General features: G+C 36.6%; 1 protein-coding gene across 4 annotated transcripts in view; it reads right to left on the minus strand.

Annotated features, from left to right (window-relative positions):
- The window catches only part of ATG5 (autophagy related 5), a 129119-nt gene that overhangs the window by 65944 nt on the left and 41108 nt on the right, over positions 1-22067 (minus strand). For 3 of the 4 annotated variants that reach the window (XM_032858233.1, XM_032858234.1, XM_032858235.1), the window contains one exon: positions 16203-16365. The exons of the other annotated variant lie outside the window; for it this stretch is intronic. In XM_032858233.1, coding sequence (XP_032714124.1) covers positions 16203-16365 — 163 coding nt within the window. The remainder of the gene's footprint in view (positions 1-16202; positions 16366-22067) is intronic. 4 annotated transcript variants of the gene reach the window in all.

The raw sequence follows: 22067 nt of genomic DNA on the forward strand, positions 1-22067 counted from the left end.
ACGAACTGACATTCATAAAATTATCACAATTTCTAATAGATCTGATTTGTACTTGATCTTGCACCGGCAGTGAGTGCTTAATGGTTCAAGCCCTCTCCACCCCACCCCACCCCCATCTCTTCAAATGGCAGATAACCAAGCAACAGATGCTTAAATAAAAAGCATGTGAGAAGTTAGGCTGGTAAAGAAACAGTATTATACAAAAAAAAAAAAAAAAAAAAATACAAATACACTGAAATGAAGCTAGAGTGAAAAGTTGTGGGTTCTGATTATAGTAAGACCTCAGAGGTGGGTTTCATTAGTAGTAACATACTTGTACAGAACTTAGCTATTTTTAACATCCTATATGGGTTTCACATTGTTTGATTTTCATAGCAACTTACTGAATAGTTATCCTCATTTTACACAGGAGGGAACAGAGGTTCAAAGCAGGTAAAAAAGCAGCAGACTCTCAGGGATACAATACCATATCACATGGAACTTTCAGCTGTATTTCTATGAATAAAAACACTGCTTGCTTGGAAAAACTCCAAGTTGAGTCAATTCAATGACCTATAATTAACAGGAATCTGGGAAGCTAATTATGAATGGAATGTTCATATTTTCAAAAACTCCAGAATTCTGGACTTCAAAATTCATGGTAGTGTCAGGTATAATAGTTTAACAAATCCTGTCTCCTTTTGTCTCCTTTCACAGTTGTGGATGATAAAACTGAACACTGAGCAGCGGATGCTGCAAAAATAAGTATTATTTGCTTCAACACATTCATCAACACAATTTTTCAATGAGAGCAAGGAGAAATGCACTGTGATAACCAACGGAAAACATCACTCAGTTAGGAACTACCTCCTAAAAGAAGACAAGAACAAAGATGACTGAAACTGGAAAATTCAATCATAGTTCATTTCTAGCTAAAAGGATTATTCAGGTGGCATTTACTGAAAAATTAATTTATTGTAACTCATTATCAAAACAAGGTCAATTCCTAAAATTATATACACACCTCAAAAAATAGGGCCCACCTAACATTTCATAAATTACATTTTATTATTTCTTATAATGAGTTTATTTTGGACTAAATACTAATATTTTAAATTGTAATCAGTAGCTTTTAGTGGTAAGTGATATACACAAAGTATCATACAAGGTAAAAAATTTAATCAGGATTTCTAAGAATCCTAAAGGTAAAACTGAGAATATTATTAATATTTGAAATTATTCTACCAGTGTTTCTCAACTGCCAATTTATAAGTCAAATATCTAGATCTCACAGAATATCCTTTTGAGTGTAGTAACACCTAAAAATAAGTTATTATAAAAATACTGGTGACAAAGTAAAGCCTTTCCCCTTAACTCGGTAAGGCTATGGGAACGATCTTCTCTTCCCACTTCCTAAATATTAGATTTCCACTGACGTCCTCTCTTCCACCCTTTCCTTATATTTTCAGTGGACAAATTTCAATACAATACTTTTTATCTCGCAAAAAAATATGTAAAAGATGTTTTCATAGAGTTTTATAATCCTACATAAAATAATTTCACCTTGAAATACCTGGAAAGTCAATGCAGGTTAATACCATAATACCTGTAGGGAAAAAAATCCAAATAGTATATTTAAAACCAAGAAGCTAGCTTAAGAAAAAGAGCCACAAAATCTTGAAGTTTAGCTTTCAGCGTGGCTTATAGTAACTTAAAATGAAGTCATTTTTGGCTAAATATTTTATAAAATTAACTCCAATTAAAAATGCTGTTTGGGATATTTTACTGATATCCTTCTACTGGGAAAGAAAAAGTCTAGATGTCCAAAAAAAAAAAAAAAAAAAAAAAACCACCCAGAAATCAAGGATAGCTTGGATCCTAAAGGCACCCAGTGGCAAGTAATGCTTCTTATTTAAAAAGCCACTCTGAGGGGCGCCTGGGTGGCTCAGTGGGTTAAAGCCTCTGCCTTCAGCTCAGGTCATGATCCCAGGGTCCTGGGATCGAGCCCCGCATCGGGTTCTCTGCTCCGCGGAGAGCCTGCTTCCTCCTCTCTCTCTCTGCCTGCCTCCCTGCCTACTTGTGATCTCTATCAAATAAATAAAATCTTTAAAAAAAAAAAAAAGCCACTTTGAAGATAATAATCAAAACTTGACTGAAAACACTACATCTTAGATGAAAAAATTTATTTATTTTGCACTCATTCTTTCATGAGCAATTTCTTTTCTAGTTTTCGTGTTAAAATTTGCAACTCTCAATGCTAATTAAAACACTGGAATAGATTTGCAACGATGTGGATGGAACTAGAGGGTATCATGCTTAGCGAAGTAAGTCAATCGGAGAAAGACAACTATCATATGATCTCCCTGATATGAGGGAGAGGAGATGCAACATGGGGGGATTAATGGGGTAGGAGAAGAGTAAATGAAACAAGTTGGGATTGGGAGGGAGACAAACCATAAGTGACTCTTAATCTCACAAAACAAACTGAGGGTTGATGGAGGGAGGGGGATTGGGAGAAGGGGGTGGGGTTACGGACATTGGGGAGGGTATGTGCTATGGTGAGTGCTGTGAAATGTGTAAACCTGGCGATTCACAGACCTGTACCCCTGGGGATAAAAATATATGTTTAAAAAAAAATAAAATTAAAAAAAAAAAACCACTGGAATAGTTTAATAATATTTAAATGTGATTTTCACATAAAAGAATTTCTGAATCTTTTACAGTTTCTAATCTGATACAAGAGAAGAGACATGCAATGAATAATAAATTAGCAATGCTATAGAGCCATACTCACTTCTTTGGTTCAAGAAAGGACTAAATCATTAATACACAGAATTCTAACATCCAAAACTCATTACCACGGCCACTAATCCAAACAGGTCAGCACAGGCAGAAACAGAGTAAACAGAATGTCATGGGGATGGGGGTGGGAGTGTGGGGGAGAAGGGGCTTGAAACTCTGAAACCTTCAATAAAGTAATTTCTAGGTCTTTGTTAAAAAGTGCATGAAAGAGGTATCTGGGAATAGGTAACACACTGGTTGGAATTATTTACAAACTGTTCAACAAAAATCTAACTATCTGGCCATTCAGACCCTAAAAAGATAATGAAGGAATGGGTCAGAGACGAGGTCAAATTAAAAGGGAGGTAAGAGAGAGGGAAAGAAGTGCTAAGATATGCAGAACGACATCAAATGCCCCAGAGAGCTGGAGAGGGAGATGGAAAGAAACAAAAGAGGGAAAAGGAAAAATACAGAAAACACATGTCACTTTAAAAATGTAAGCGCAATTAGTCTCACTAAAATGACAGCATGCTATTGATTCGTCATTCAATAGTCACTACAGCAGAAGTACAATAATCGCCATCCAGAAACGATTATGGCTAAGTGTTAGAATAAGTTCACAAGACTAGGTTTACAGATAAGAAGAGGTAACTGGTTAAAATAACTCTTAATTCATTTACATGCCAAACTCCTTTTGTTCCAAATACACCCTAAATGAGTCCCTGTAACAACTGAACATCCTAGTTCTCAAGGGTAGGGCTGACGAAACAGACGAGAAACTTCATAAATGGGCTGGCCCAGCCAACAGACTTTCAAACCTATCTTGCAGGGCTGCTCCGGCGACAATGAGAACTCATGTGAAGTGCCCAGCACAGAAACTGCATACTCGGGAAGTGATCCCTGCTACTCTAGAGGAGAAGCAGTTTACCCCATTACCTCTCTATCACTTCTCTCGAGAGCAGTGGTTTTCAAATGGGTCAGTTTGTCCCTAGGGGGCTATTTTACGATGTCTGAAGATATTTTTTAATGTCATGATAGAGAGTGGGGAGTAGTGTGCTACTGGCATCTAGTGAGTGGGTACAAAGACCAGGAATGCTCCAAACATCCCACAATGCACAAGGTAGCTCCCTCCCTGCCACTGCCCCAACACCAAAGAATTACTCACTCCAAAATATCTATATTGCTGAGGTTGAGAAATCCCGCTCCAGAGAACTGAAGTTTTCAAACTTTGTGCATCTCCATCACCTGGAGGGCTTATGGAACCATAAGGTTGCTGGGACCTTTTGCTGGGACCCCAGAGTTTGTGATTCAATTGGTCTAGGGTACATTGCTAATCTGTTCCTACATCATGCTGATACTTCTGACCCAACTGTCTATACTTTGAGAAATGGTACTCTTAAGAAAAGTAATGAGCAAATGGACAAAACAAAACAAAACAAAAATTAGGAAAATAAGTACCTCTGAGGTTTTCTGTTCTCTTAAATCATAAAATTCTTTAAGTTTCAAAACAAAATATTCATTTAAAAACAAATTAAGTTAAACTACAAATGCATATATACCTGCATTATGTAATTTTCTTTTTTTAAGAGGAACTGTGTTATAAATTTAAATAGTAATGACAGGCCATGACTCCAACAGTTGAAAATCATTTATGAGACAGATGTTTGCTTGCATTTCCTCTATACAGTGGAAGAAAAGCCTCTTAAACCCTCCCACACTGACTTTATGGGGAAAAAATGACAGTATGTTAGGAGGATAAATTTTAAGAAAGTTTTTTTAACTGGATCAAATATAAATAAAAGATATGATGAAGCAGTCCTTTTACCATAGATGGTTTGAAATTAAAAGGACATTACAAACCAAATCTTCGTGTTCCTATAACACTAAAAATTCACTAAAAGTATTTCAATTATTAATCCGAGTTTAGATAATCATCTTAGTTATACAGATTTATACACATATCAACTGCATCTCATATGCAAAATATATTCCCTACCACTGGTGAATTCTGGGACATACAACCATTCACTGTTATTAATGGACTCTTTCCAATAAACTTATGTTAGGATAATGTGTAGCATATTATGAAATAACTGTCTAAATGTTTTCACCAAGTTTTACTGTCCATGATGTTCACTGCCAAGTCTACCCAAAGAACTGTAAGAGGCTATGATCCAAATTATTACCAAATTTACTTATTCATTTAAATCATGTAATTTCATGAGCAATCTTTCTCCAGAAGTCTAAGAAAAGTATCTGTATAGCTTTACGTTAAAACACAAATACATAAACTATTCAGATTTCCATCATTATTTTTAATTACAGAAAGTAGAACAAAGAGACTGATTTAAAAGACGTAATATAGTAGAGTAAAATTCCCGTCTGTTCCACAGTAAAATCCAACTGAATGCTTAAGCAGGTTAATAATTTGCTTTAAGCAACTTTCTTACAAAGTTGTAGATTCCTGAATGCCACACACACAGCTTTAAGTCACTCACCTTCTTGAATTGCAGGCAAAATAATGGAAATGACTAAGTCAGCACAGGGGGTATAAAGAACCACCAAACATCAGGAATATATGGAATTGCTCCATATTTCACTGCCTTATATCACTGGGAACATTAACCATCATATCCTTAAAGATGAAATAATAAAGATGTACTTATAAAAGTAAACCAGTATGAAATTAGAAGCTGCAGCATTCAATTCAAATTTATCAAGCCACCTGCATCTACTGACACACAGTCACAATACTTAACTCTAGCAATACCTCTCTACCTCGCAATATATCTCTACATCAGTGTCTCAGAGACATCTCAAACTTTCAGCCTCAAAGTTGACCTTCTCAATGGCTTTCCTCCCCAACCCAAACCTATTCTCCATCTAGTTATTTCATATCACAGTACTAAGCAGCACTATCCATCTAGATGTCCCAGCTGAAATCCAGAAATGATTCTTTCCCCTTTTTTCACCCTAAACTTATAGCCAACCTAGTAATAGATTCTGTCCATTCTACCTCCAGAACAAACCCCAAATTTAGTGAATTTTCTCCATCTCTAACCATCATCACCCTAGAGGCCACCATCATCTGATACCTGGACCTAGTGCTGTGGCCTCTCCAATTCCCATCATGGCTCCTTCTTGCACATTCTTCATTCAGAAAACAATGCTCTTACATCATTTTTGCATCTCATCGCTCTTGCTTAAAAATTCTCCAAAGGCTTCCCACTGCACTTAATATCTGAATTATTTTCGTTGGCCTATATCATCTAGCTCTTTCCCATCTCTCCAATCTCATCTCATGTCACCCTTCCCTCTTGGTCACTATTTTCCAAGACACAGTGGCCTTCTTTTGGTTCCTTAAAACATACCAAACTCTTTGTTGCTTCATGTTCTTGAAGCACATTATTCCCTTAAATGATTGGTTCTCTCCCATCCTTAAGATTTCAGGTTAAATATTATCTCTTCAAAGAGGTCTTCCTTAACCACCTTAATATAAATAGGTCCAATCCCTCCTTGTAGCTATTCTTAACACTTTGTTTATTGTTTTTGAAATAGTGTAAAATCAACTATCAAAAGGATGCTTTGTGTCCCAGGAGACTTATGAAAAAAACTAGATATAAAAAAAGGTGTCACTTTTGCTACAAAGAATGTTAAAAAAAAAAAAAAAGTGACACTATAAAGGTAGAGGGAAAATATGACAAGAAGACTAGAGAAGAAGGGGGATCCTAGGGAAAAAAAAAAAACCCTTACATTATCTTTAACTTCAAAAAGCTGTAAACAGGATTAGATTCTTTGAAACTGCATAGCATTCTCCTACCTCAAGCTTTGCCCTTGCTGTTCCTTCTCCTAGGAAGGTATTAACCTTAGATAAACACATAGTGCTACTTCAGATCTATACTTAATGTCACAAAATCAGTGAGACCTTCCATGACCATTCTATTTAAAATAGCAATGCCCTATTCCAATACAGTTCTTTCTCATATTTCCTTGCTTTACTTTTCTCCCATAGCACTTATTATCATGTGAAACATAGAAATATTTTATACATATACATATACAGATATACTAGATACACATATATACACAGATAGATATACACACACACACACACACACACACCACATTTACCTGTTCTCCCCCACAATAATTTTGGTTGCATAAGGGTATGAATTTCAGTCTGTTCTATTCACTGCTTTAACTCCAGCATAGATTCAATAACAGTAACTGAATGAATTCAATGAATTAACATTAAAATGACACCCATAAAACACGACCAAGTTTTATCAGGAATGTGATAGTTGATCTTATGGGTCAACTTGACTAGTCATGGAATGCCCAGATTAAACATTATTTCTGGGTATGACTGTGAGAGTGTTTCCAGATGAGATTAGTAACTGAATAGGTGAACCTTCAGTAGACTGTCCACCTTGATGTGGGTGGGCATCACCTAATCAGTTGAGGACCTAAACAAAACAAAAGAAAGGGGAAGGAAGAAGAAGGAATTCAGTCTTTTCCTGCCCACGTATTGAGCTGGGACAACTCATTTCATCTTCTCACGCCATCAGACTAGAATTTATACCACTGGCTCCCCTGGTTTCTCAGGACTTCTATCTCAGATTGAATTACATGACTGGCTTTCTTCGATTTCCAGCTTGTAGAAGGCAAATCATGGTACGTCTAAGCTCCCACAATCATATGAGCCAATTTCTCATAATAAATCTCTTTTTATGTATATATTCTTTTTTAAAAAAAATATTTTATTCATTTGGCAGAGAGAGAGAGAGACAGCGAGAGAGGGAACACAGGCAGGGGGAGTGGAAGAGGGAGAAGCAGGCTTCCCGCAGAGAAGGGAGCCTGATGCAGGGCTCGATCCCAGAACACGGGGATCATGACCCGAGCCGAAGGCAGACAGACGCCCAATGACTTAGCCACCCAGGCGCCCCTATGTATATATTCTTGAAATTGATTCTCTGGAGAACCCTAATATAAGGAACATGTTAAGAGTAGCAGGAAGAAGGGAAAAAAAAAAAAAAAAGAGTAGCAGGAAGGCCAACACCAACCCTAAGATGAGGCTTATAAAAAAATAAGAAAGGCAAAATGAACTTCCTAAACAATGTTTGGCAAAGAAACAAAGCATGGAAAACATTATTGGGGAAAACAGTATCATAAGAGACAGAGAGAAAGCTCAACTATTGGACTTCGTTTAGCTTCCATCTTCTCCAACACAGAATGATCTTCAAAGAAGAAAGTGAAAAAATGGAGCTGAAATGAAAATCCCTCAATAGGCTCAGAAATAACATAGCTACTCTGCTTTTGTAGGTATGCTGCTTTAAGTTAATACATAAAGGGGAATTACTTCGGAAGACATTAAAAGAACTAAAAGGATTATAAAACCCAAACCAAAAATTTTATGAAACAATGGAGAACGGGAGAGGTGGTTAAGGTAAGGAGACAGGCGAATGTTTCAACTTAAAAGTATGACTGGATGCTATCAACTAGTAAGCCTGATGTCAACTGTAAGCAAAATTTTGTTTTTCAGCATTCGGAAAGCAAAATAGTATTAGCAGAAATCAGGTGACATTTAAAAATAGGTATGGCATCAAAGTGACCTACATTCCCTTTTCTAACAGCATTAAGGAAGGGTGACTGGCTGGCTCAGTTGGTGGAGGGTAAGACTCTTGATCCTCTCGTGATCTTGGGGTTGTAGGCTCAAGCACCACGCTGGGTGTAGAGATTACTTAAAAATAAAATCTTTAAAAAAATTTTTAATTGTACTAAGGGACTGGGCATTAAAAAGTGGTATCTTAAATGTAACAAAACAGCAAAGATCTACTTTTGGATAATATGTGTAAGCTGCATAAAACTAGTTAGGCGCACTCACTCGTTTCTGCAACATCTGGGAATCAACTTTGACAGTTCTCATTCTATTACTTGTTACAGTCAACCAAATACTCAGTCTTAACAATTCTGTATCTCAAATATTTCTCAAATCCACCTACTTCTCTCTATCCTCAAGGCCATCATTTATAAACAATTGCCATGTCTCACCTAACCACTGGAATGGACTCCTAGTGGTCTTTTAATTCCATGTTTGCTCTCTTTGAATTCACTAACCATACTGCATTCAAAAAGATGCCTTTAAAAAGAAAATCTGACTCTGTCATATTCTTGCTTAAAATCTTTCAGTGGGGGGTGCCTGGGTGGCTCAGTGGGTTAAGCCTCTGCCTTCGGCCCAGGTCGTGATCTCAGGATCCTGGGATCGAGCCCCACATCGGGCTCTCTGCTCAGCAGGGAGCCTGCTTCTCCCTCTCTCTCTGCCTGCCTCTCTGCCTACTTGTGATCTCTCTCTGTCAAATAAATAAATAAAATATTTAAAAAAAAAATCTTTCAGTGGTCCCCTATCTATCCCATCTCCATCCCTGGGGATTAAGATCAATATCATTAAAACAGCCTATAAAGCCCTGGATAGATAGGGTCTCACTCTAATTTGCACCACAAGGCCTAATGTGTACTGTTCGTGACTTTCCACTTTCAATCTTGATCACCATGCTCTATTCAGAATGGTCTCCTCTAAGCTCTCAGAAGCTCTTTTCTGCTTCTCTGCCTCACCCAGATCATTCCCTATGCCTGGAACACTTTCATCACGACCACCCTGCTCTCTATCCCTTCTTCCTTCCTCTACAACTCTAGCTATAAATGTAATAATTATTTAGAGGCTATCTGTTTAACATCTGGTTCCCCTAGTAGACTGTGAACTCTGAAGGAAGGGCCATGCCTGTCACATGCACCCCAGTGGCCCCCGTGCCTGGCAGATTTCTTGCAACTGACTGAACCAAACTACCAGGATCTGGGCACGACTCTCCTATAATGAATGTTGTTTCCAAGACTTGATTAAATATCAGAGTATAAAATCTATGAAGGATATAAATCTATAAGCAATGCTGGTGGCACCGGATGAAAGAAAAAAATTTCTATAAACCCAGAGTGGGGGAGGAGTGAGAAATAATAGATGAAAGAAGACTGGCCACATATTGCTAACTGCTGAGGCTGGGTGACACATAGTGGGGCTTCATTATACTTTTCTCTCTGCTCAGTGGAGGCTCAGTGTTCTCATGACTGGTAAAAATCTTTCTTTTCTTTTCTTTCTTTTTTTTTTTTTAAGATTTTATTTGTTTATTTGACAGAGAGAGAGAGAGATCACAAGTAGGCAGAGAGGCAGGCAGAGAGCCCGATGCGGGACTCGATCCTAGGACCCTGAGATCATGACCTGAGCTGAAGACAGAGGCTTAACCCACTGAGCCACCCAGGTGCCCCTAAAAATCTTTTGCTAAAGACAAACAGGGTGCCTAGGTGGCTCAGTCCTTGAGCATCTGCCTTCACCCCGCATCAGGTTCCCCGCTCATCAGGAAGCCTGCTTCTCCCTCTCTCACTACCTCTCTTGTGTTCCCTCTCTCGCTGTGTCTCTCTGTCAAATAAATAAATAAATATATTAAAAAAAAAAAAAAAGACAAACAGAAAGCTTATCAAATAGTGACCTTTCATACAGAAAAAAGGTTGAAGGTTCTACTTAGGAACCTCCTTCCATACCACCTACATCTAGAACAGTATCTGACACTGTAACAAAATCACAGAAACTGAAGCTTCAAGATACAGAGCTGAGTCTTAAAATCTCTTCTCTCTCTGTTTTAGTACTCCTTCTATGATACCACACTTATTTCTGGAAAGTTATCTTTCACTTAAGTCCTGCTTCAAGGGGACAGGGAGAGGGAACGAGAAAAAGGGAGAGGGAAGAAGGGAACAAGGAAATGGGAAAAGGTAAGAGGAAGGCAGGAAGGGGAAGGAAGAAAGAAGAAGCAGGAGGAGAGAGAGATTATCAACAGTAATTCTTCTTCCAAGAAATCCTTCGGAATCAGTTGAAAACATCTAATCATAAGAATGCAGGTCTATGGGATCACCACTTTACAGTCCTTGAATGCAAGTCTCAGGAAGTCTTAGCACATTCATTTATAAGGAACTCCAGTTCAGAGAGGAAAGTGATCTGCCAGACCACACAACTGATATGAGTTAAATATTAGATCCTTTTTAGACCAACAGATTGTCAGTCCAATACTGAATCTACTATATGCAACTGATAAAAACAAAGCAATGCAATTACAATCCAACTGTCTTTACCATACAAGCTTCCAAAGAGATAAAACCATTACGATTATCTTTTATATCACCTAGCAAACAAAAGTATTTTCAAAATATTATGACTGTTATAAAAATCACCCTTCACTCATCACTTTCCTCTTAGAAACCAGTTTTATGTTAAAATGGTACACCACCAAATAACTGACTGAAGGACTAGGGAATTTTATTTAATGCTATCTTTTTTAGTATACTCAAAAAACCAAGGCTGAAAACTGAGTTATATATTATGTTGAAAATATTTTTTAGAGATTTCTTTAAATCTCTTGCTTATAAGAAAAACAGCCTATTGACATTTAATAGAAAAGAGCCTGCACGTGTAGTGGTAACAGCCTCATAAATGATAAAAATGTTACTTTCTTTTCTTTTTTGTGGTCATTAACTTGGTTTCACAGGGAGCTTAAATACTTTTATATCTAAAATGAAAACCCATAAAAAACACTGAAAGGCTCAGTATGTCTTAAATGAGTTTTCTTGGTTTCCAAAAGTTTTTCTTATTTCTCTTTCACACAGATCTGAAAAATTAAAATTAGCATTTGAAAGTATTCAAAAACTGTTTAAATTGTTGTTTAGTTGTTACGATCTACAGGTGCAGTTCTGAATGAAATACATTTACCATCTGCTATGCCTCAACTCTGACCAATTTACAATTAGACAAACCAAAAGGTGAAGTATCTTTGCATTCACAAATTAATTAAGACCTTCCTTTGGATTTCCATAAATAAATTCAAACAAAACAGTTCCTCTATTACTTTAATAAGTAGTATTAAACTACTTATAAAAGGCTGTTAACCTTATTTCCTTACAGTATTAAAAAGGAATAAAATAGTCATTCAGTTAGTATTTGTTTTATCTGCTCTATGCCTAAGACTAGACTTGGTGCTAGGGATTCAAAAATGTATACTACACTCTAACCAGGAGAAATTTATATTCTAATAGAATTACATAAACCATAACTATACCAGAGTGTGGTAAAATATGAGAGCAAAAATGCATATAAATGGACAAGGTGGCATGACAGCATGAAAATACAGGTAACTCTGCCTCCATGCCACCATAAGCTCCATCACAGAGTGCATGTCTGTTTTATCACTGCTGATCACGAACTCCTAGCAGAATGTCAAGGCTCATGTTAGATGTCCTATAAATATTTGTTGCCTAAAAAAAATTTAAAAAGAAAGCTTCACATAGCAGATGACAACGGAGATGCACATTAAAACATAAGTAGGAATTAGACAAAAAGATGGAAAGGGCATTTTAGGCAGAAGGAATACTACACCCACATTTCACCAATTTACTTTAATGTAGGTAACTTCAGTCTTTTATCCCAAAATATATTCTTTTTTAAAAAGATTTTATTATTTTTGTGTGCACGTGTGAAAGTGTGTGAGTGAGCACACCAGCTGTGGGGCCAGGGGAAGAGAAGCACAGTCCCACTGAGCAGGGACCCCAATGCAGGGCTCGATTCTGGACTCTGGGATCATGACCTGGGCCAAAGGCAGATGCTTAACCAACTGAGCCACCCAGGTGCCTCTGTTTTTGTTTTATTTTGTTTTGTTTTAAAGATTTTATTTATTTGACAAAGAGAGAGAGCACAAGCAGGGGGAACAGCAGGCAGTGGGAGAGGGAGAAGCAAGCTCAATCCCAGGCCCCTGGGATCATGACCTGAGCCGAAGGCAGACACTTAACTGACTTAGCCACCCAGACGCCCCCAAAATATATCTTCTAGCAACAACATTTACGTAGTTAAAAATTTCCTAAATGACTATTTTAGTTTTTTAAAAGCAGAATAAATAAACTACCAAGGTCTCCAGTACCCAAAGGGTACCCTACACAGAAGATTTTGCGTGTAACTTCAATCATTACCAATACAAACAATAACAGCTATGAAAAAAAATGTAAAGCTAAAAATAAAAATGGAATAAAGTACATTTTAACCGCATACCATTTTAAGTCAGATTTAATGAAACTCAATTTGAAAAGTAATTTAATAAATTTTTTTAATTTAACAAAATTAAACTTAGCAATGCTAACTTTAAAACAGTTGTATATGCAAGAAAGAATAGGCGCTAAGACAAAAACAGGAAAAAAGGGAATATTAGGCCAAAAAACAGCAATGCAGTTATTAGACCAAGTCCAATAATTAAGTTATACTTAGACTAAGTCATTATACCAAGTTCTGAATGTGACATTTCAACTCGTGCTTTAGGTCAATGATAAATATGAGCTGTTGGTCTGGTCAACCTTCTCTGAGCTGCCAAGTGTTTGCTAAGAGCGTCAGAGAGAGTAAATATTGTAGGCTATGGGCCACATGGTCTCTGTTAGAACTATTTAGCTCTGCTACTATAGCATGAAAGCAGCCACAGGCAATACACAAATAAATGGGTGTGGAAGGGTTCTAACAAATATTCATTTATTTACAAAAAAGGTGGCTGGCCCATGATCATAGTTTGCCAACCCCTGTTCTAGGGTCTCCAACATGACTTCTCAACAATTCTTTTTATCAAAACAGTTTTACTTCCTTTCGTGCACTTTCACATAAACTGTAGTAGTGTTGCGTTAAAGCCTCCAGGACACCTATAAAAGAACATAGCAGATAGTATCTTGTTTTACATATAAAGAAACTGAAGCTTGAAGGGATTGAGTGAGTTGCCCTATGGAGCTGCTAGGAGAGCTGAGACTAAACAACTTTTTTTTCCCCTTTCTCAAGATTTATTTATTTATTTGAGAGACAGAGAGCATGAAAGAGGGGCAGAGGGAGACAGAATCTCAAGGAGATCTGCACTGAGAGCGGAACTGATGCAGGGCTTGATCTAATGAACCTGAGATCACGACCTGAGCTGAAACCAAGTCAAATGCTTAACCAACTGTGCCACCCAGGTGTCCCTAAACACTCTTAACCACCATCCACCACACCCAAGCCTCCAATACCCCAAGTGAAATATTTCAAGCATTTTTAGAATCCTCTGCTGAATTCCAAAGCTCTCTAGAGCAGACTCACCACACTCACTATAGATTTCAAGAACACCTATTTAAATACCAATTAAAATTATTCACTTCAATTCTGAAGCCAAATTATTCTCATATCCCTGCTTTCTTGATAAGATTTGACCTTCTTCCTTTTAGGTTATCTTATTCACAAGTCTCCTAAAATTTCAGTTCATCTTCAAATAGCCAGCAAGAAAAAGGAAAAAGTACACCTTCTTAAAGGGCTGTAAACTCTTTTAATTAATAGGAATTTGTATATTCAGTAAGATAAAAGAGGCAAAGGCCTGTCTTTGCAGAGTTTGTAATCTAATTTAGAAATACTAGACACACAAATATAAAACTAAAGACCAACTCCATGAAACTCAAATCTAAGAGACTTAAAAGAAATGAGAACATTTAATGTAGAGTACAGAGTGTCATAAAATATGTACCTTTGCATTACTGAAGTCTCAGATAATGCCCTGTTTTGCATAGCGAAACTTTAATACTAAATAATCACAAACACCTCCGTGACACGGTGACAATATAGTCCAAAAGATAAAAATGGATCACATTTTTTAAAAATTATGGTTTTTTTCTGGGAGGGGTTGAGGGGAAGGTGCGTCTTCTATTTTATTCCTAGTTATTGCCATGAAAGTTTACCTTATATTGAACTAATTCTCTATCCAAAAATAACTATAAAAGATGGATAAAACATAGGCAGTTGTTGCTTTACACAATAGTGCAGGGCCGGAAAAGCGACCATGAAACCACATAAAGTGATCTTAATAATCAAATGTGTGATCTTTAAAAACTGTGCAAACATTAAAAACTCAGTTATAAATGTATAAGAAAATGAATAAAACTAATGTGTTTAGTACACTGTAATTTAAAACATTAGAAACACTGAGAATTCAAGCCCTGTATTTACTGCTCTGTAAAAACTTTAAGCACAGTTTGAATAGTGCTTGCTTTCTTGACACATAGCCTACAAGGAAGCATCTTTCCTAAACCTTGCCAAACTGTCATACTCCTTTCTAAGTCTGGATCAATCTCCAAACATGTTACCGTTTGCATTTCTAATGTCATGAAATATCTCTCAGAGATCCTTTAATGCTAAGTTTTTTGCCAGCATCACTTTCTCTGGGATAAATTCACCCTTTTTGTCACAACCTCTACCTCATTTATGTGGAAAAGTTCACCTTCACTAACTTCCTGTGGCTGCATATCTAGTCTCTCAAAAGGCGGTAGTGTCAACATTCCCACAGTCAGTAGTTTCCTCTATAATTCCACTATTTTAGTAAAATGCTGCTATCAGCATTATCACTTTTTGTTTCTTTGCCATACTTTCATCTTTCTTGGCCAATTACCTCTCTCAATTATGCAATTTTATAAAATGTTATATGGGCTTATCTGGAGACAAGAAGGCAACACAACTACACGCTTTGCTGTCTGTGGGTAAACTAAATAACAGATGACTAATGATGATTCACTGAAGGACACTGAAAGAAGTGATGTGACTGGTCTTTGATCATGATGCACATCTGTTGTTAAATGACTCATGGACTAAAGAGTTAGTAATATAGTTTATACTTTATGCAATTTCAGTTAATACACAGTACCGAGTGAAATTTGAACCATTCTGTTAAGGACCTGGTATTATTTAACTACAGCATGTTAACTGAAATTCATGCATACTGGACCCATACAAAACAATGGCTACCTGTAAGGAAGACAAATGTGTTGAAGGCATTGGAAGACAATCAATGCAGGCAAGATTAAGGAGCTGGGATCTAAAAGATGAAAAATATAGAGGGGAGCTGCAGATTCCTCTCAGCTTTCCCCTTGAATGTATTTTCTAAATCCCAGCCAGGAGAGACAGAATCCAAGTACAAAGCAAGTCTTAGTACTCTGAGAAAGCAGGTGTTGGAGTCTGTGCCCTACCTAAGGGGAGGTACTTTATTATGTACACAAGGTACTCAGTTGTAATTCTAGAAAGATCATGACTAGCAATAAGGGCACTTTCTCCAGAAGCTAAATGCAGGAAGTTTATACCATCTGATGTTATGGCCAAAGCAACTCTTATGCTAGAAAATCCATAAAGAGAAGGATGTAGTACAATGTAAGGGAATACTACAACGTAGCTTCTTTGCAAAATTTTGTGTGTAGAGGCTGGAATTTAAACTTGTACCACTAATTCTAAGATGTACAAATTACTCACAGGATTATAGTTATTTCATACTTTATAAAGTGGTAGTCAGAAATTAAACTGCAATATTTACCATTTTGTAATCCCATCCATAGCTGTTTATGATCTTTCTTCTGCATTTCATTGATTACTTGACTTTTATGCTTTAATGCATCAGCTTCCTTCACACAAGACATAAAATGAGCTTCAATTGCATCCTTAGATGGACAGTGCAGAAGGTCCTTTTCTGGAAAACTCTACCAAAGGAAAAAAACACATACATAAAACAGGTACACTATTAGAAAATTAGCTTCTTAAGGAAGTGTATCTCCCCCAATTAGCCAGTATTTTTAGCAAACCATCTGTTAACTTCCCAGAAAAGAGATTAAAGTATAATTCCAAATACTTTTTAAATTTTAAGTTAAAAATCTCTAGCTACCTGGCATATTTTGTGCTTTTTCCAAATAATCCTTCTTATGTAATGATATGTAGTTTAAAACAACATAAAAGAAAAAAAAACATAAAAGAAGGATATGAAAGAGTAATATTTAAAAAATAGCTTTGTGATCAGCCATTTAATACTGACAAGAATGTGGAAGGGAATGTACATACACTGCTAGTGAGGACATAAAACAGGACAACCACTTTGGAAACAGTTTAGTAGTCTTTTAAAAAAGGTAAACATATACCTATCATCAGAACCAGTCATTCTACAACTAGGTAATTACCTAAGAGAACAAAAACCTCTGTCCACACAAAGACTTGTGTGTGAATATTCACAGTGGCTTTATTTGTAATAGCCAAAAACCAGGAAACATCCTAAATGTCAATAGGTAAATGAATACATAAATTGTAGTATAAACTTATCAAAGTGTACATTTTAACATGTATTGTTTGCTGTAGGTCAATTTGACCCTGATTAAGCTTTAAAACGTAGCTTTTAAGATGAAATAGCTAAATTTATACCCTACACCTACACTGAATCTTTTAGGCAGTTGAAGCAATGATCACTGGACAGATAAGCGGTGTAAATGAGATGACTAATGCTCTTTTCACTGAAAAAAGAAAGATTAATAATAAGAGCCAACACTAACTGAACACTTACTGTGTGATGGACATTGCACTAATGCTTTTTATATGGACTATATAATTTCATCTTTGTAATGATCCTTGAGGTAAAAAGTACTGTTATTGCTATTTCATAGATTAAAAAAAATTAATTAACTAGTTAATTAAAAAGTTCAGAGAGCGGACAGAGTCATATGTATGTGGTCAAGCTAGGATTATTCTGACTCAGGAGTCCCAGTTTTTAAGTACTACGCAATACCACTTCCTCCATAAGACCTAAATACTTAAGATAATTATATTTGAACATTATTTTACCAAAAAGTCACGGTTCTGTAAGTCCTTTGATAAAAACTGAGACAAATAACATGGGAGAAAAAAAGCATTTAGTTATAGCCTATTAGGACACTATTAACAGAAAACATTAAATTATCCAAGTAATGGAAAGTGCCAGAATGACTAGGAAACTTAAGTACACGCCCTTCTACCAAAAGAAAAGGCACTTGACTACCTATTGCTATTTCTAAAGTTTATTTTTGAGATGCAAATGGAATCAGTCACCCCTCCTTCTGTTTAATAGAGTCTGATCTCATAGATCTGAGTAAAAAGGGAAGCCACTATTTAACTACCCACTGGTCACAACTGCCTGGAGGAGAGGGGAACAACTGAGACAAATTGTCTCTCTAGGTACGAAGGGATTCTAGATTCATGGTGCTCTTGAACTAAAAAATCCATAAAGAATGAAGGTAGATGTTTTCAGACACAGACACAAAAGGGTAAAGAATATGAGAAAATATAAAAGTCTGTAAAAGTGAAAAGGCAAAAGATGAGTATGAGAGAGAGAAAGGCAAAACTAAACAATGGGAGAGGATATGGATGGCAGAGAGAGGGTCCCATGCCCTAATCATCTTTAAAATCAGCTGTATTTGCTTTGCTTAGGCTAGACTGAAGGTATTTGTCCTGACTTCCTGACCAGGATAAATAATAAAATGTACATCATATAAATTCTATTATATTTAAATGAATTAGCATTATAACAATTATTTCTATTTAAGAAAACTTTAACTTTGTTATACTTGATCTCTTAATTTAGAATAGCTTTTTTGGATATTCTACAGTTCTCTATGCTGCTAAATTAATTGTCTATTTTGGTTATGTGTGAATGGCAAAAAATATGAAAGCTCATATTCCAAAGAAAATATTATTTCCATGTAGTTTGCATTTATGACCTATTTAAGCTTATGTACTGTTAGAATTTCTTAAAAACTGTATACAATCTGATTATGAAAAAAAGGAGTCAGGGTCTCTCAAAACGGTGGCTTGAGAAATCAGGAGGGAAAACCCCACCAATTTCTAGTGTTGCTTCAGTACAGGCTGCTACTCCTTCTCAATCAGAGAAGGTACTGAAGTTTCGCCTTTCCCAGATTTCCATTGTTTTGCAGGTTTCTAAACTTAACCAGCGGGGACACCCACAATTGATAGCTGACAATTCCAAACAACTAGTCTCAACTGCAAATGAGGGGTCTCTCGAGAGAGTGCACGTATTTGTATATGCATGCTTCAACAGAATATTCTGCATCTCTATCTAGGAGGAAAGTGAACTACTTAATGAAATTAACTCAAAGGAAATACAAGAGCAGTAACTGAAAGAGGAAACATCTACGTAGTCAGTCACAGCAACTGAATTAATTGTGGCAATGAATAAAGTGACAGATGTCTCAGTCAAAGCCCCCTCAGCTCCTACTTAAGAGATGTTCCTCCTTCCATGATTAGGTTGGGGTGGGGGTAGGAAATCCTTTTTTAAAAGCTTCACAGTAAGATTCCAGACAGACTCTTGATTCATTACATTCTTAATATCTTCTTACACACATCAGCAGTTGTGTTTAGGTGCGTATCTCTTCAGCCCAAACAAATTCTTGCAAATAAAGGTGTAAGTCTGACCCACATTTATTTACTTTCACGAATCTTCCAAGTCAGAATGCCTGATAAACTAATCTAATTTCACTTTTACAGAAGTAATCTGGAAAGTATCATTTACTTAGATATTATTACCAGTGTCCTTCAATTAATATATTAATCCAGACAGTCTGATTAGAGATAAACGAACAATACTAAGCTGGAACTACTTAAAAGTGGGGGGGAAAAAAAGCCTTTCAATTTATTGATAATATTGCAAGCTCGGCACCAAAAGCAAGGGAAACAAAAGCAAAAAACACAAACCAAGTAGGACAAGAACAAACTAAAAGGTTTGTATACAGCAAAGAAAACCATCAACAAAATGAAAAGGCAACCTAGCATAGAGGAGAAAATTCTTGCAAATCATATATCCAGTAAAGGGGTAATATCCAAAATATATAATGAACTCATACAAGTCATCAAGAAAAACCAAACCTCCAATTAAAAAATAGGTAGAAGAGGGACCCCTGGGTGGCTCAGTGGATTAAGCCTCTGCCTTTGACTCAGGTCATGGTCTCAGGGTCCTGGGATCAAGCCCCGTATCGGGCTCTCTGCTCAGTGGGGAGTCTGCTTCCCCCACCCCTTGCCTGCCTCTCTGCCTACTTGTGATCTCTGTTTTCCAAATAAATAGATAAAATATTAAAAAAAAAAAAAAACAGGCGGAAGATCTGAACAGAGATTTTTTTCCAAAGACATACATACAACAAATAGGCACATGATGCTCAACATCACTGATTCTCAGAGAAACGCAAATCAAAAACCACAATGAGATATCACTTCACACCTATCAGAATGGCTATTATCAAAAAGATAAATAACAAATGTTGAGGATGCAGAGAAAAAGGAACCCTTTGTACTGATGGAATATAAACTGGTGCAGCCACTACAGAAAACAGAATGGAGGCTTCTCAAAAACTTAAAAATAAAATACATATAATCCAGCAATTCCACTTCTAAGTATTTATCCAAAGAAAACGAAACCACTATCTCAGAAAGATACATGCACTCCCATATTCACTACAGCATTATTTACAACAGCCAGGACATGGAGACAATCTGTCTACTGATGGATGAATGGATAAAGAAGATGTAGTGTATGCAGAGAATGGAGTATTATTCAACCATTAAAAAGAACAAGATCTCAACATTTGTGACAACATGGATGGACTCTGAGGCATTATCTGATCGAAACGGGAAACAGAAAGATGCATGCCATAATGACCTCACTTATATGTGGAATCTAAAAGGGGAAAAAATAAAGCTCATAGATATAGAGAATAAACTGATAGTTGGCCAGAGGTAGGGGGTGGTTAGGCAAAAAGGATGAAGGGTATTAAAAGGTATAAACTTCTAGTTATGAAATAAATAAGTCATGGGGATGTAACGTATAGCTTGAGGACTATAGTTAATACAGTAATATTGCATATTTGAAAATTGCTAAGATAGTAAATCTTAATTCTCATGACAAGAAAAAAAATGTTGTAACTATATATGATGATGGATGTTAACTAGCGATCTTTTTGCAATATATACAAATATCAAATTATGTTACACACTTAAAATATAATGCTGTATGTCAACTATACCTCAAGAGAGCAAAACAAAAATTTTCCATATGATCCATAAAGAATCTAATACCCCATTAAAAATGCAAGAGTTGCTAATATAGTGTTATGGACTCAATGTTTGTGTCCCTCTAATATTCTCGTGTTGAAAAGCCCTAATCCTCAGTGTGGCTATATCTGGAGATGGAACCCTAAGGAATCAATTAAGGTTAAATGAGTTCATATGGGTGGGGCCCTGATCTAACAAGATTAGTGTCCTTCTAAGAAAAGACAAGGAAGAGCTCGAGCACGAGAGCGCATTCTCTCCCTCTCTCTCTCTCTCCCTCTTGCTTTCGGTCTCACTCTTGCTCTCCACACACAAGGAGGAAAGGACATACAAGGACAGAGAGAGAAGGCAAATTATCTGCACACCAGGAAGGCAATCCTCACCGGAAACTGAACCCTGCTGGATCTTGACCTTCGATTTTCCAGCCTCATGAACTGTGAGAAGGTAAGTTTCTCTTGTTTTTAAGTCATCTAGTCTGTGGCATTTCATTACGGCAAAGTAAGCAAATGAACATAGGCAGCAATGTTATTTTCATTGTTGAGTCACCTCTAACAGTAGACTCAGCATTCTACAGGGAAAATGCAAGGGCATAGTTTAAAGGCTTACTTTTATTAAAATCTTAAGATTTCTTTCCAAGATCACTTTGGTGTGTGTGCATGCAGGGATAGAAAGGGAGAAGATTTTTCAAATAATTTTCTAAGATATAATTTTCAGGTTGAGAGAAGAATATACTATAAAAATTAATGGGAATCAATGCTAAAATCAGCACTAAAATTTGTTAAATTTTCTTGATTCTCTTAAATCTTTTTTTTTTTTTTTTTGGAGATTTTATTTTTAAGTAATCTCCACACCCAAAATGGGTCTCAAACTCACAACTCCAACATCAGCTAGGTGCCCCAATTTTCTTAAATCTTCTAATTTTACCAAGAGCCAATCTATAAACTTACCTTCAGCCAATCATTTGCTTCCCTCCTGGTACGATCTAAGTACTATTTCCCCACCTGTTTGCTAGATCCCATTCTGTGAATCTTTGAAATCCAGTTCAGTTAATTATTCCCATTTTTTTCTGTAATTATGTGTAACCATTTTCTTTCTAATCACTGTTTCTCATTAATTGTTTCCAAAATAAAACAAACACCCAAAGAAAAACAAAAAAAACTTCCTTCAACCTCAGCTTCCTTCTGGCTACAGTCCCCTCTCTTCTCCCCTTCAGAGCCAACGTTTAAGGTGACCAAGCTGGCAGTCAGCTCTTACCCATGCAATCTGTTCACTGTCCTCACCACTCTTGCCAACTGTTGTCCTAAAGGTCAACAATGATACCTCCCAG

The sequence above is a fragment of the Lontra canadensis genome, unplaced genomic scaffold, assembly GCF_010015895.1.
Source record: "Lontra canadensis isolate GAN:19392208 unplaced genomic scaffold, GSC_riverotter_1.0 scaffold14, whole genome shotgun sequence".
In the NCBI taxonomy this organism is placed as follows: domain Eukaryota; kingdom Metazoa; phylum Chordata; class Mammalia; order Carnivora; family Mustelidae; genus Lontra; species Lontra canadensis.